Source organism: Eschscholzia californica, unplaced genomic scaffold, assembly GCF_041429995.1.
Source record: "Eschscholzia californica isolate CP2 unplaced genomic scaffold, dmEscCali1.0.p SCAF_3, whole genome shotgun sequence".
Classification (NCBI taxonomy): Eukaryota; Viridiplantae; Streptophyta; class Magnoliopsida; order Ranunculales; family Papaveraceae; genus Eschscholzia; species Eschscholzia californica.
The window spans coordinates 56,070,080-56,085,301 of record NW_028238420.1 but is presented as its reverse complement, the minus strand read 5'-3'; the positions used below and the strand labels follow the sequence as shown (position 1 = coordinate 56,085,301).

At 37.2% G+C, this 15,222-nt stretch overlaps 2 protein-coding genes across 2 annotated transcripts; both read right to left on the bottom strand.

Annotated features, from left to right (window-relative positions):
- Positions 1-1,926: 1,926 nt before the first annotated feature.
- LOC147552136 (uncharacterized) lies at positions 1,927-5,748 on the bottom strand. Its single transcript, XM_086670916.1, has 4 exons — positions 5,222-5,748; positions 2,824-2,971; positions 2,608-2,701; positions 1,927-2,497 (listed from the first exon to the last, which is right to left on the bottom strand). The coding sequence occupies exons 1-4, from the start codon at positions 5,578-5,580 to the stop codon at positions 2,193-2,195; spliced, it is 906 nt and encodes a 301-aa protein (XP_086527042.1). The 5' UTR covers positions 5,581-5,748; the 3' UTR covers positions 1,927-2,192.
- Positions 5,749-13,234: 7,486 nt separating this feature from the next.
- On the bottom strand, positions 13,235-14,330 carry LOC147552135 (uncharacterized). The gene is made up of 2 exons (XM_086670915.1): positions 13,769-14,330; positions 13,235-13,435 (listed from the first exon to the last, which is right to left on the bottom strand). The coding sequence occupies exons 1-2, from the start codon at positions 14,232-14,234 to the stop codon at positions 13,398-13,400; spliced, it is 504 nt and encodes a 167-aa protein (XP_086527041.1). The 5' UTR covers positions 14,235-14,330; the 3' UTR covers positions 13,235-13,397.
- Between the last annotated feature and the right edge of the window lie 892 nt (positions 14,331-15,222).

Genomic DNA, 15,222 nt, shown 5'->3' with positions numbered 1-15,222 from the left:
TGAGGTTCGATTTTAATATGGTAGAGAGAGAAAGTAAAAACAGATTATGGAGAGAGAAAAATTTTTGATTTCTGGAAGAGAGATATTTTGGAGAGAGAAAGATATGATTTCTTATAAAGGGAGAGAGTTGTTAGATATATATAGGAGGGCAAAAGAGGGATTAGAAGAAAATATTAGATCTTAGAGATACGAGTTGGGTCCGGATTGAGCATAGGGATGTGTATTTGGGTTTGATTTGAGATATTAGTTGATTTTTGGGTTTTGGGTGGGTTAATAATCCCTATTGGGTTTTTTTTTCTATTTGGGCCCAAAAATTGGGCCTTTCATCAAAAAATTCCCTAACCGGGGCTCCCAAATCAATATATTATACGTGTGCGAAGTATGTGTGCGAAATTTTGATTTTAAATTTCGACTATAAATTATTAGATTTCGACTATGAATTAAAATGTGATATTATTCGAGAGAGATAATTTCAAAAAGATAAACACAAAAAAAAACACAAAAATAAAAATTAGAGAAAAATACTTAAAAAAGTAGTATTTAAAATAATAAGAATATTAAAAAAAAATTAGTTTAAAAAAAAAATTAAAAAAATTAAAAAAAAATAAAATAAGGTGGGGTGGATCCCCTTTTTAGGAGATCCACCCCAAAATAGCCGTTGGGAGACCCCCAACGGCTATATTTGGGGCTGGGAGCCCCCCAGCCCGGGCTCCCATTTGGGAGCCCGGGAGCTTGGGGCTCCCAGCCCCACCGGGAGCCCAGCCCCGGGGCTCCCGGGTTGGAGGGCTGGGGCTGGGGCTCCCAAAATTTGAATTGGGAGCCCCAGCCCCCCCAACGTTGGAGTCGCTCTTAGAAGAACATTGGTTTTGAGTTCCACTCAAGAAAGTAGAAACCAAATTATTCAATCATGATTATCACGATATACATGCATTTGAAAAATACTCAGGAACATAATAACTCTTGTTTTATTATATAGATTGTGGGCCGAGTGTTGGCTTAACATAATTTTACCAAGTTTGAAGTTATTATACAATTCGAATTATTGGGAGCATTAAGAAAAAAAGTATAGTAATAAAGAATAAGCAACCACCACAATGCCATTTATAAATGTCTTCACCTTTAAAGTTGAGAACTAGAAGAAGAGTTAACCTACAACTTTATTCCACCTTCACTATAAATAATCTAACTTTCCTCAATTCCAGAATCCACCTTCTTGTTTTCTGGAATGATTGTGGGGCATTATATTAAGAAATCTATTTTAATGGTGGATCCTATGATTGTGGGTAGGAAGCAAGATTGTTTATTGAGGTTCAGAGAGGGAAACAGCTCATCTAGCTAAAATATTGTAGCTATACTTGAGTTCTACCAATTATACAGTTTTGTATAAAAAAAAAAGTTCAAAAAGAAGAGAAAGCATTTGATTCTTTCTAACCTATAGGCATGAAAAAATTATCCTTAAAACCTTAATTCCTTCCCCGAAGGTCGCCTCTCTACTTGCCCGACTCCATCTCAACAATGGTACGACTGGTCAGACAATCTGTCGCCTCTCTACTAGCCCGACTACATCTCAACAATGGTGCTACTGGTCGGACAATCTTACAAAAATGAACTTTCTAATCTAACACTGATGGCTCTGCCTCTGGAAGACAATTGGGTCGGTAGAGTTTTGCAGTATCACTAGCATTACTGAACTACCCCTACCAAAGGGACCGATGATATTTTAATTTGAAAGAAAAGGTGATAAATGAATCAGATGATAAATTAGATCAATTGAGTGAAGATATAGAAATAGTAAATGACAGAAGAAACCCACAATTTCTTCATCGTTGTCTATGAAGTACTCTTACCATTAATTTGACATAGGACAATACTTGCAAAATTTGAAAATAAATTGTAGTAAGTAAGAAGTAACAGAGGATCACATTCATCACAACACCAAATACGATTAATTATATAATTATTCCAGAGTCAGTAAGTAGTTGGGAAGCTTTAACTACAAGATATGAATAATATAATACTTATAATTCGAAGTTTTGTTTAGGCTACTAGATTGTATGACGAATAAAAATACTTATGTACCATAATTATTTGCATGCTAGAGAACACATTTAAAACTTGAACATTCCTCCGATGGAGAAATTCATGTTTTTGGAGTCGGCTAATTCATGTGGGAGATCACTTGAGCCGAGAATTCATCCTCGCTTTAGCAGAACTACGATAACTGTCATAACCACAAGTGCCATGAACGAGCCTCCCATGATTCTTCCTGTGTTTGTAGCAGTTGCGTTTCCATTGGCATCTAAAGAGATGTTTGATGCTTCTTGTCCTCCGAACAAATCTTGAAAGAATACAGATAGATTGTTTATCATCTCCACAACACTAAGTTTGAGGTTTTGTATGGATTTTGCAAACACGTCTCCTAAGCTTTCAGATGGTTTCGCATTATTTTCATCATCGAAGCTAATTGAGGGTTTTTGATCATCATGAAACTCCTCATCTGAAAAGGGTTTACACTATCAGTGAACAGAAAAAAAAACAAAGATATCAAATGGAAATCTTTTGAGTAAAAGATGGCCGGACAAAGGGTTATATGTGAATGTAGCTTACTAGTTTGCTGTAATTTGAGGAAATCCATAACCTTCTCATTTTGCATCACTGCATTCCATACATTTTTATCAGCGGCAAGTGAAGCGACAACATTCTGCATACATATTGGAAATATTTTCTTTAAGTTCGGGTCTATAATGTGACTAATTATAACGATAGATATTCCATTTTATGTGAAATAATGTCAAGTACAGAATGGGAAGATCAAGTTCGAACCTGAGCTTCAGGATTTTCTTTCAGCAACTTGAATGCTTGGAACACGTGTTTTGAAGAGGAGGAGAATGCAAGCACATTGCCATTGGTAACGGAAGCTTCACTTTCTGATAATTCTAATCCAGACTCTTCAGTAACAATGGCAGACTTCCTGTAATCAAAAGTATCAGCAGAGAGCACATACCTTGAAATTGTATTCGTCTTTCTAATAATACAACAGGAACCAGCAAGATAGTTCTTGTTATTTTTTAAGATATTCATCCAAGGGGGTCACGCACAAAATTTAGGGCGCGATGGTCAACTGTTGTGGAGTTGAGTTCTCGACTCCTTTTGTATTTTGCCAAGATATATCTAATTGAAGGAAGCGGCTCTTTACTTTGTACACTAAATTCATCTTTCAACAATACTTTCGAAACGAAAGCGGCACAGTGGAGTCTTCTTGGTACATATGATTATACTATATCTCATGCCATAGAACATGGATATTTCATATACATTATGCATAATAAATCAATAACTGAATCGATTGATAAACAAGTGTTAGTATGTGCATAAACAAACTGATTCGGATGACCACAATTTTGTCATTGGCACTCCAAAAAGGTGCAAAATCAGTCATGTCATTGGCCACCATTTGAAATTTAAAAGAAGACTATGGGTACCAAATGAAAAGAAAACCGTAGGTTCTAAAGTCAGCTCGCTCATAAGACTTGAAATACTGTACATCCAAGAACAATAAAAACTTACAAGGATTAGAAGTGAAGCTTTTGGTGGTCCGGACAGGAAATTAAATTTCGTTTTCAATAGAAATTTTGGTAGGCATGGAAATGGAGATATTTTTTTTGTATTGAAAAATTAAAAACAAATTAAAGGGTATGAAGTTGCGGGAGTCGAACTCGGGATCACCAACACAGAACTAGCGTCCTCTGCCAACTGAGCTAAACTACACAACCTCGCAAATGGAGATATTTAGGTCATTTCGGCCAAAATACTTCGAAATTTTACTCCTCAGGGTCGGGAATGAAGAGAGACATAGTGGAGTATGTGAAGGTAAGTGATACGTGCCAACGGGTGAAAGCAGGGTACGAAAGTGAAGCAGGAACTCTCCAGTCACTTGGGGTACCTGAGTGGACATGTGAGAGACATAACGGAATGAAGAGAGGCATAGCAGAGTATGTGAAGGTATGTGATACGTGCCAACGAGTGAAAGCAGAGAACAAAAGTGAAGCAGGAACTTTCCAGTCACTCGGGGTCCCTGAGTGGACATGTTAGAGACATAGAGGAATGAAGACAAACAAAGCAGAGTATGCTAATGTGTTGCTTTCACAATTTTAGAATGTATGTGAAAATGTATGGTTGTTATGATAGGTTTCTACAGACACGATCAGTTCAATTTACAGAGGAAACTCTTATTGGTTGTTGTCTAGTCTATAAGTTGACAGGAACTGAAAGTGTTCATGCCTATATAGGGAAGGAGCGTAAAAGAAATCGCTTTTGACAACATAGATTCTGTTTGATAGAATAATCACCACTCAGAGAACTTCAGCTTATTCTAGTTAACAATTTCGGAGCTATATACCGTTCTCCAAGACTCCAAGTCTATCATCGAAGGAGTAGAAAATTTACAAGAAGTAAAAAGGAAGAAATAATCCACATACGAGGAATCAAATTAAGACTTGGAGAAACTTTTAATTCTATAGTGTAGTCCAACAGCCAGAGAGCGAAAAAACAATCTACTTCTAACTTTCATAAACACAATAACAAGAACCCATTGGACCCTCTTTTCATCCAACCATTTTCCCCGAACCAATATATTAGTTCGAAAATAAGTAGGTTATGGTGCATGACTAATTCTACTGGGACTTGTCACTTGTACAAGAATGGAGTTACTACATGAACATATTTGTAAACTTCCTCTGGTATATCCAAGCTAGATTCACTTGGAACTATGGGGTAGGACTAAACTTCTCCAATTCACAAACAAGGTGGGATCTCGAATAAAACAAAGTAAATTTATCGCAGAAAAAGCATAACTATGTCAGATTAAAAAACTACACTATGTTTTTCTTTTTTACTTGTAATTCGGTCCGTAGAGTCTAAAAAGAAAGCAGGACAGAAATTCAATTGAAAATATGGAACTTTACAATTCCTGAAAAGATTCATCTTTATTAGACTTTAAGCTCAAATATTTGGAACTTATGACGAAGTGTAGATTCCTTGTGTATTTAGGAGTTGTGGGGATTTAAAAACACAAACCCTCTAAGATTGGAATCAGGGAATTCGCCCATTTAGAAGAACAATTACTATTATTATGTTGATTAGGAGATTAATTCAATATATATATATGCAGAAATTAAACAGTGGGTAAAAAGATTAGATTTTGAGGAAGAAAAAGAATTACTTTTCAAATGCATCTTTGAGGTCGGAAGTGGCCTCTTTAGCTTCCTCTAGAGTTGGAACTCCTCCAAAGATAACCCTAGGAATAATTTGCTTCGAATTTGACAAAAGAAATTCATCTCTATCATCAGTGAATTCCCAATCATCAAACTCCCAGGATGATCTCTGTATCGACGATGAAGATTCGATATTTTCATTCTGTGAAGAGATAGTGATCAGTTTTTCAGAGTTAGGGAAACTTTTAGTAGCCGCGGGGATGGCTGTTGTGGCGGTGTTTTCTGAAAGTGGAAACGACGGGGTTCTGCGAAAACCACCACCGCCGCTGATATGGGCGAAATTGGCAACCTTTGATGCGGCTCTCATGGTTTTACACTTTTACTTTCTCTCTCTCTCTCTCTAATTCTAAGGAGGAAGAGAAGAAGCGGAAAATGTACGGAAGAAAACTTACTCGTTAAGGTTTCGCGCCTTGACTGCGTCTGTTGGTGGGAGCAAAACCCAACCCACGCTCCAAACGGGGCTCCCATCTTACTCGTTAATGTGAGGCAGAATCTTTTTTTTCTTTTTTTTTAGGAGAGCCACCCCAAACTAACAGTTGGGAGTGCTCCAGTTACTACTGTGATATTTCTGATGGCTGATGCACCTTCTTACCCGATCTTCTTCCAGAAAATGGTTTTTGCAAAGAACAGTGAGAGACGAAATTGCAGGAGTTCTGCCTTTTAGTTCTGAGAGCGAAAATGAACAAGATGATGATAGGACTGATTTCTCCAGTGCTTTTCGAGAGTGAATTTGAGGAGGATATCGCCAGACTACTCCTCGCGTCGAGGGGCAACTTGTCAAAGATGACCCTTCTCCACAAGTGTGGAGTTTGTAAAACTGGTGGTGCATAGAGCTACCCTTAATCCCTTTTCCGTCAAAGCCCATCTATGCCAATTGACAATGGTTTATGAGGCACAACAAGGAACCCCATTAAAGGAGCCTGCATGGCCTATTGGGCTTTTGGCCATGGTCAATCTGATATGATTTCGAAATGCTATGGACCCTCTTGTTTTTGTTACCTATAATTCTTTGGGAGATTTTATAGGGCCACCTCATTGTTTTTGTTTTTTTTTTTTTTTTTGAAGATAACCTTACTACAATAATATTGTTTACAAATAGTACCAAACCAAAAGCAAAGAAGGACTACAAGTAAACAATTTTTAACGACTGAAGGACTAAAAACAATTAATTGTCTTGGACAAGGGCCGCTAAGCTAACTCATGGGCCGTTGAGTTCTGGAACCGATTACAGTGGGTAATCTCTATCCGGTTCGTATTAAACCGTAATCTGAGTCGATGGATTTGGTTCTCCAATCTCCAAGGGACTACCGGATCAATGGCTGAGATGAGGTCTTGTAAAATCCTAGAATCTGTCTCCATGATATAAAAGGAGAGCCGCAGCTCCTCAGCTAGGTCAAGCCCCAACTCCACCGCCTCTGTCTCACTCTGTAATGGAGAACCCGAAATTATTCTCTTAGCTTTAGTTCCTTTTATATTGCCATCGGAATCCCTTGCTACTGCTGCACAAGAGGAACCTGTTTCTCTAAAGGAGCCATCACAGTTTATCTTGATGACACCCGGTGGTGGTGGATACCATTGAGTGGTCTGTAAGAGATCAAAATCATTATTAGTCAAAGCAAAATCAGGTACATACCTTAGTTCTTGTTGAATCGACCACCAACATCGATGTAGATCCGGATCTTTCAACTGGAAATAAGCTTCATTTCTTGTCTTCCACCAAAACCAGAGGAGGTATGAGTAAGTAAACCAAATCCTATTTCCTTGTTCCTTTTGTGAAAGAATATTTGATAGGCATTTATACGGATCTGTTTTTACATGTTGTAGATCATCCAAACCAGCTTTCATGATTAGGTTTTGGTAAATAGGACAAGCCCCGAATAGATGGTAAGTAGTCTCTTCTACACCCAAGTCGCATAATCTGCAGATATTTGATTTTTCCGGTATTCTTTTGTGAATATTGCTTAATGTTGCCAATCCTTCATTTACTAGCCTCCAAATGAACATTTGAATTTTCGGTTGCATATGTTTCTCGTGATATTATGGGTAGTTCTTTTATTTGTGCATAAAATGATTTGGCCGAAAATTTCCCCGACTCCTTTGGTTTCCAAATAAGAACATCTTGTTTATTTACTTGGTTGATGCTAGTGTTGATGATTGCTTGTGCTTCTGTTTCATTGAACCACTCCTTAATGTTATCTTTATTCCAAGTTTTGTCTCCCTGCTTCATTAAATCAGATACTAGAGAAACATGATCAGGCAGATTAGTTAAGTAAGTTGGTTTATGACCTGGAATATCTAGCAGCCAAGGGTCTGTTCTAATATTAACTTGAGTTCCAGTACTAATGTTCCAAATAATATTATGTTGAATATACTTTTTAGTTTGTATCATTGCTTGCCAAAAAGGAGAAGTACCTTGTGGGATCTCATATGACCAAAAGTCCATGTTTCTAAGGTATTTAGAGCTCAAAAGCTTAACCCAGACCTCATTAGGTCTAGTGAGAAATCTCCAGGTCATATTAGCTATTAGGGACAGATTTACTTCTTGAATGGATCTGATTCCTAACCCACCTTTATGCTTAGGGGACGAAATTATATCCCAATTGATAAAATGTAGTTTTTTAGCATTAGTGTTATGCCCCCACCAAAAACATCGTTCAATTTTCTCCAGTTGGTTGACAACATGTTTAGGGATAAGTTGAAAACTACATGTGTATGTGCAAAAAGAGGCTAAGATGGACTTAATGAGAACAGTCCTACCAGCTTGAGATGTGAATTTATGTTTCCAACCTGCTAATGTATTATTGAACTTATCTATAAGCCAATTATAAGTTTGGATTCTATTATCTTTTTTGAGTACGAGGGCTCCCAAGTATTTCTCCATATCTGACATGAGGGGAGCTCTAAGCCTATTGATGAAGGAATCTTTGATGATTGAAGGCACACCTTTGCTAAAGTAAATAGATGATTTGGAAAAGTTTACCTGTTGTCCCGAGAAGGAGGAGTAATGTTCCATTATTTGAATAACTGCTTCTAAATTCTGTAAATTAGCCTTACCAAAAACAATAAGGTCGTCAGCAAAGAGGAGATGTGTAATCGAGGGGGCTGCTGAATTGACCTTATATCCTGTAAATGTACCCTTATCCTGATAATAATTAATAAGGAGAGAGAGAGACTGAGAGCATAGAATAAAAAGATAGGGCGACAATGGACAACCCTGTCTAAGGCCTCTAGAGGCCGAAAAATCGCCCACCACACTCCCATTAATTTGTATATTGAATCTTGACGTGGAAACACAACTCATGATTAAATCTAGCATGAGACCTGACAGACCAGTTGATTTTAAGACACTATGTAGAAACTCCCAGCTTATTCTGTCATAAGCTTTTGCCATGTCCATCTTGAGAGAGAAATTACCTTTTTTGGCTTTAGATGAATGCATGGAATGTAGGAGCTCTTTAGTGATAACAATATTGTCCATTATTTGCCTATTTGGAACGAAGGCATTTTGGTTCCATGTGATACACTCCTCCAGATACGGTCTAAGACGATTGGCTACTATTTTAGTGATGAATTTGTAGACCGAATTGCAGAGGGAAATTGGTCTGAACTCCGAGGCAGTACTCGGATTCCTGACCTTGGGAATTAAGGCTATGGTTGTGTAATTTAAGTGTGGATCTATCATACCTGTCGAGAAAGCATGCTGGATATACTGAATAAGATCCCGTCCGATTACCTCCCAATTGTGTTGAAAGAAAAAGCACGGCAATCCATCTGGTCCCGAACTCTTGATAGATCCCATTTCCATCACGACCGCCTTAATTTCCTCTTCTGATGGAATCCTTGAGATGTCTGCCAGTTGGTCAACCGAAAATACCTTATATGCATTCATGACCTCCAATGGAGGATCATCGACTCGGTCCCTAGTAAACAAATTCTGAAAAAACGAAATAAATTCATTAGCAATCTCATCTTTATTATTAGAAACTCTACCATTACTAAGTTTAAGTTCGTGAATTTTATTCTTTTGCTTTCTGGTCGACATAGCAATGTGGAAAGCTCTGGTATTTCGATCTCCGTTATGAACCCATTTGGATCGCGATCTCTGTTCTGCTCTAGTCCTTTGGAGATCCTCTAAGTATATTATTTCCTCTTGTATATTGCTTTCCGTATTTAATATCTCATCGGTTGGGTCGAGGTTCTGAATTTGTAGGAGTCTGGCCCTTAAAATGTGTAGTCTGTTTTTAATGACCCCAAAAGCTCTCCTGCTCCATTTCTTGATAGTAGTTTTAACCATTTGTAGTTTGTCTAGAAAAGGGCCTGTAGTCTTGTTCCAATTTTCCTGAAAAAGAGAACCATATTGCTCATGTTTAGTCCAAAAAGTTTCAAATTTAGAAATGGTATTTAAGGGGTGGCCCTCCACTAAGAGTTTTAATAGTATAGGCGAATGATCGCTGTTATAACGAGGAAGATGGAAAACCCCAGCTTCCGGAAAGTAAGTCAACCAATTTGCGTCGCAAAGGACTCTATCTAGTCTCTCTTTAGTTATATGATGCTTAGCTTTATTATTAGTCCATGTATAAGCCGGGCCATTAAACCCCAAGTCTAGTAGGTTAGCATTACTAATGAACTGTTGGAACTGATGTAAGAAAGGAATATTTGGACTACCTCCAAATTTTTCTCTATGGTCCGAGAGAGCATTTAAGTCTCCAATACAACAATAAGGGTTTGTAAGTCCCTGGATTCTAAGGAGCAAATTATTCCAAAAGATTGGTCTGTCCTGAATATTAGGAGGTCCATATATGCAAAGTAAATCCCAGGAATTAGACCCTTGGTCAGTAATAGAGGCATGAATAAGATTACAAGTGGAATAGATAATATCTAACTTTATATCGTCAGACCAATACAATAAGAGCCCACCACTCCGACCTGTGGATGGGACGACATGATAATTTACAAGATTAAAATTACGAAAACAGGGAAGAGGAATATATAGAGGAATTTTGGTTTCCGAAAGAAAAACCACAGATGGTTTTACTGAACCCAGGAACTGATTAAGGGTTACTTTTGTCGGGGTGTTCCCTAGCCCCCGACAATTCCATGCAAGAATATTCATTTTGCTGTCGGCATTGGGGTTGCCGATACCCTTTCATCTTTTTTCTCGTGTGATTGAATTCTACTAGTTCTTTTGAAATGCTTAGTTGCTCGGACATCTTCAATAGTCATGTCTACATCAACATAACTTGAGTTACTTGTTGAAGCATTCCTTGTAGCGACCTGTTGAAACAACGAATTGTCATGAATCTCCATTGGAACCGTGGCTTTAGGGACTCCTCGCTTTCTAGTCCTACAAAGATTAGACAACAAGTCACCAAAATTAGATTTGATGGTATAATCAAACTCCTGGTCCTGTTCGTACTGATTTACAGATGAACTAGTGGTACGTTGCTGGTCTGAAATGCGATCGAGGCCAAAAGATTCTGCTTCCTTGATACGATTACGAGGTCCGATCGGTACTTTGAAGTCGTCATTATACTCCGGCTTCATGGCTTTAATGACTTTGATTCTGAGATCTTCAGACAGATCTTGTTTCAATAGGTCGTTGAAGGTAAGAATTGTGGAGCAAAACTTCATTGTGTGACCTGTAATACCACAAAATATACAAAACCTAGGCAGTTTTTCAATCTTTAAGGATATAGCAATAATTTTGGAATTTGAAAGTTTTAGATAAACAATTTGCTGGAGGGGTTTGAGAAGATTAAGTTCTATCTTGACCCTTCCAAACAAACTCCATTTGGAAGCCTCTTCTACTGTAGTAGGAATAAACTTTCCGATCGAATCCGCCAGTCGATTAACCACTGTACTATTAAGATGACTAGGAGGGATTCCATGCATTTGGACCCAAAACCAGGCCTTGTCAAACACATGATCTGCCGGCATAATTTCCGATGAACATTGATGTAATACAATTAATTCATCTTGTATAACCCATGGGGCACTTTCCAGTGCCAAATCTAATTCAGTAGCCGTTGAGAACTTTATCAGAAAGACATTATCTTTGATTTCGATAAGGTTGAATTTGTTCGGCCCATGAATTACTCTGGAAAGTCTAGAGACTGCCTGGTTAATGTCGATTTTCTTTGAACTCTGTATCCACAGTACTCCGTTCTTCATAATGTCCATATCCCATGGAACTAAATCATGACCATCAACCGTGATTTGTACTCGTTCATTGGTAGTGAGTGCTGCGAATTGTTGTAGGAAATGGTTGCTTGGTTCAGCCATGAAACCGAAGGATGATACACTAAAACTAAAATCTAAAGAGACTAAATCTCAACAAATGACTCCTTAAGAGTGACAAGTTTGGAATTCCCGAGAGATAACCCTGAATTCGAGAAATAAATGGTAGAAAGGTGGCTGCTAACCACCCGTAACCGTCCCAAAAAGGGAAAAAGGTGGTGGTAACCGTCGACTATAACTGCCTGCACCGCTAGAACTGGTGGCCGGGAGGAAAAAAACCTAGTTGCTCCGCTCGACTCCTAAAAAAAACCCATACAAAATTGATTTAACATTAAGATGTTGGGCCACCTCATTGTTGTTAAAAGGCCCCCCCCTATTTCTCAAGTGAAATAGTTCATGGGAAGGCCTTTTAACAAAAATGGGAGGCCCTATAAAACTTCCTTAATTCTTTATTCTTCCAATGTCTGAAGTAGAATACACAAAACATTATACTTAAAAAGTTCAAGAGAGTGACTAATTTTTGTAGAATGGGGAAGAACAAAAAACTTTGTATCAAATATTAGGGGACAAAAGGAAGAGGATCAATAAAAGCCCAAAGCAAGTTTCTGCAAAAACTCAGAACAAATTAGACCGAAATTTTGGCCATTTTATGGAATTTCTCACAATATTTTCTTTCTCAATTCTCCACATCTCAAAATATCAATCTATTTAGGATTGATTTTAAAGACAGACTCTCAAATAGCTAGCCTATTATGCCAATCAAGGCATGGCTGCTTTGGAGCCCTATTAATTAAGAGGTCCCTTTCTCAGTCCTTTTATGTGCATCCTCCCATTTAAAGCATGTTGGGTAGGAGTTTGGTGGCCAAGAAAGTGTTACAGATACCATTTTTAATGATATATGTGGAATTCCATTGAACCTAGTTTTCATTAGGTTTTAGATGAGGAGAGACATGAAAAAAATAAGGATTTAAGTAACTTATTAGTTTCCTAATTAATCACAATCACAATCACAATCTTACATGAACTTGGGATCTCACCTCCATTGTCAAAGACCCTAAGTTGGATGGGTCAAGAATTTTTTGCCTAACCTCAAGGTCTTAAGTTCGAGACATTCTGAGTTCAGACTCTAAAAACCCATTGCCAAAGAAACTCTTGTTAGATTGGTCAAGAATTTTGTTTTTAACTTTTAAGGTCATTCTTTAACAAAAAAAACCTTTAAGGTCATAAGTTTGTGACACTCTAAATCCGCACTCTAAAAAAGATCTCACTGTTATAGGATGGTGCGGATCAGCCTTCTAGGTTGCTAGTGATATTGTCAACTTTGGCACACCTGAACCTCACGGTTTTAAAAAGCTAGAGGAGCACCACACTCCGTCTCACCACCGACGTGAGATTGCTTTACGACACTGACATAGGTTATTGGGTTGTCTATTTTAACAAAACTAGCTATGATAAAGGCCGCCTTGCCCTTAACTTAATTGAAGTACTATTTCCTAATTTTAAAGACCTTAAGCAACCTATTATTGTTTTTCTATAATCATCTCATTCAACAACTAATACTTTTCTTAATTGTTATTGGTATAAGTATAACCTTGCTTGCCCCACATTCTACCTTCAATTGGGGATTCCATCAACCCTAATTATACTCTCTCTCTTTAGAAAGTGTTAGAGTGAAATAGGAAGATACCTCTTAACCCACTTGAAGAGACATAACAAACATTTACTTCACTACCAATCCAACCCCATTTTTTTTTCTCATAAACAAACAACTTTTGTAAAACTGAAGGAGTTAGAAAACAAACTTGCATCATCATCATCTATTGTTCTTTCTCTACCTACCAAAGAAAAAAAAACAACTAAAATCTCCTTCAGAATAACCTTCCACTTTCATCTCTGAACTTCAACTCCTTTCTCCTTCATCACACCTGCAAAATCCATTAATTACTCCATTAATATATCAAAAACCCAGATTTATTACAAACTAAAGAAACCCATATCAGTTATAATTACATAAAAGTCCATTATAAATAAAGACAGAAAACGGTTGGTAGAAGAATTTGAGAAACTGAAATGACCCTAAAAACCAAAAGAATAATTCAAGGGTCTGTTTGGATTCTTAAAAAAGCATGAAGAAAGAAAAATACATTTCTCTATAAAATGCAGGTAAAAATCTTCAAAATTGAGTGACAATTCAAACAGGATATCCATATAAGATCAGATCTTGAAATGTTAGATCAATTAAATTAAAAAAAACAAACCTGTTAGAAGATGAGATTGTGGTTTACAATCTGGAGGATCTTCAAAGAGAGAAAGAGAAAATTGCTTATGAACAACTCCAATATCAAACAGAATTAAACCAGATGAAGGATCATCAACAATGATATCTTTAACAGGTAACCATAAAAATAATTCTTCTTGAGAAAGACCCACAAGTCCTTTAAGTTCTCCATAGCTAAGATTACCCTTAATTACCCTTTCAAAGAAAATTCTGTTCTCAAATTTCGCCAAACATGGTTGATCAAGATGAACTTCAAGAACCCCATTTTCATCAAGATTGTAAGATTTGACAGCTTTGGGGAGGAGGCCGGCTGGTAATCCATTAGTTTTGAGGAGATCGTGAATGGTTGAGGAGTGAGATGAGAGAGGAAGAAGAGAGAGAAGAATCATAAACCCTAACAACCCCATGAAGATTGTAAAACGGCTCTGTGAGAAAGCAGCAGCCATGGTTTGCTTGAAAAATGAAAGAAACGAGTAAAGAAGGAGAGGGTTTTAAGGGGGTTTAGGAAATTTTTAGAGCCAACGAGGGGGGCCAGAATTGGTGAAGTGAATATTTAGGTGGACTGCTTTTAGAGGGTATAAGTTTGATTAGATTACCAAAGTTACCCCTCGTTAAATACAAAATACCCATTACATCACTTGCATTAGATTACCATTTTACCCATCAGCATGTAGATTACCAAATCAATCAATTTTCCATGATGGTAGATGGAAACTTATTTGCACCCTATAGATTTTGTCAACCTTCTACTCATCTTACACTACATTTACAACACAAAATAGATGATTGGAGAACATTTTGGTTTATATCACATTCCCTAATAAGCTTTTATCATCAGATTTTCAATCAATTTGGTTTCGGATATCATTTTGACTGTTAAAGTAACATTTGTGTGCAAGAAGGATACGTTGACGGCAACGTGTATAGTTTGCGCAGAAGAACAACTAAACGACAATATTTGATTGTTTGTTGTTATCATCAGTAAAATCATCAAAATATGCTCTACAGATTAATAGAAAACAAAGGAACTGTTTGAAAAAAAAATGGCCTTTGTCGGAAAGGGGGCGACCAATTTAGATAAATCAGCAATCTCAACGAAACATGCTAACTTACTAGTTTGGAAAGCATATTAATAATTAGATATAATTTATGTTTGTTAGTTCGTTCTTTCGTTCCGTTAGAGCATAATTTAAGGTATACCATGAATACAATCTTTCTCCGTACAAACTCAATTAACTAAAGATAATCAATCGTTATGTGTGTCTTAATGAGACCATTACGTGGTACAAATGGAAACTAAATAGACGGATCAATCACATTCTCAACCCTCCTAAACTCGAAAATGCTACATAGTAAAAGCTAAAAAAACAATCTTTTGCACTTTTATATTGAGTTCAGTTTAATTACAATGGGTTGTTGTTTCACTCTTCACCC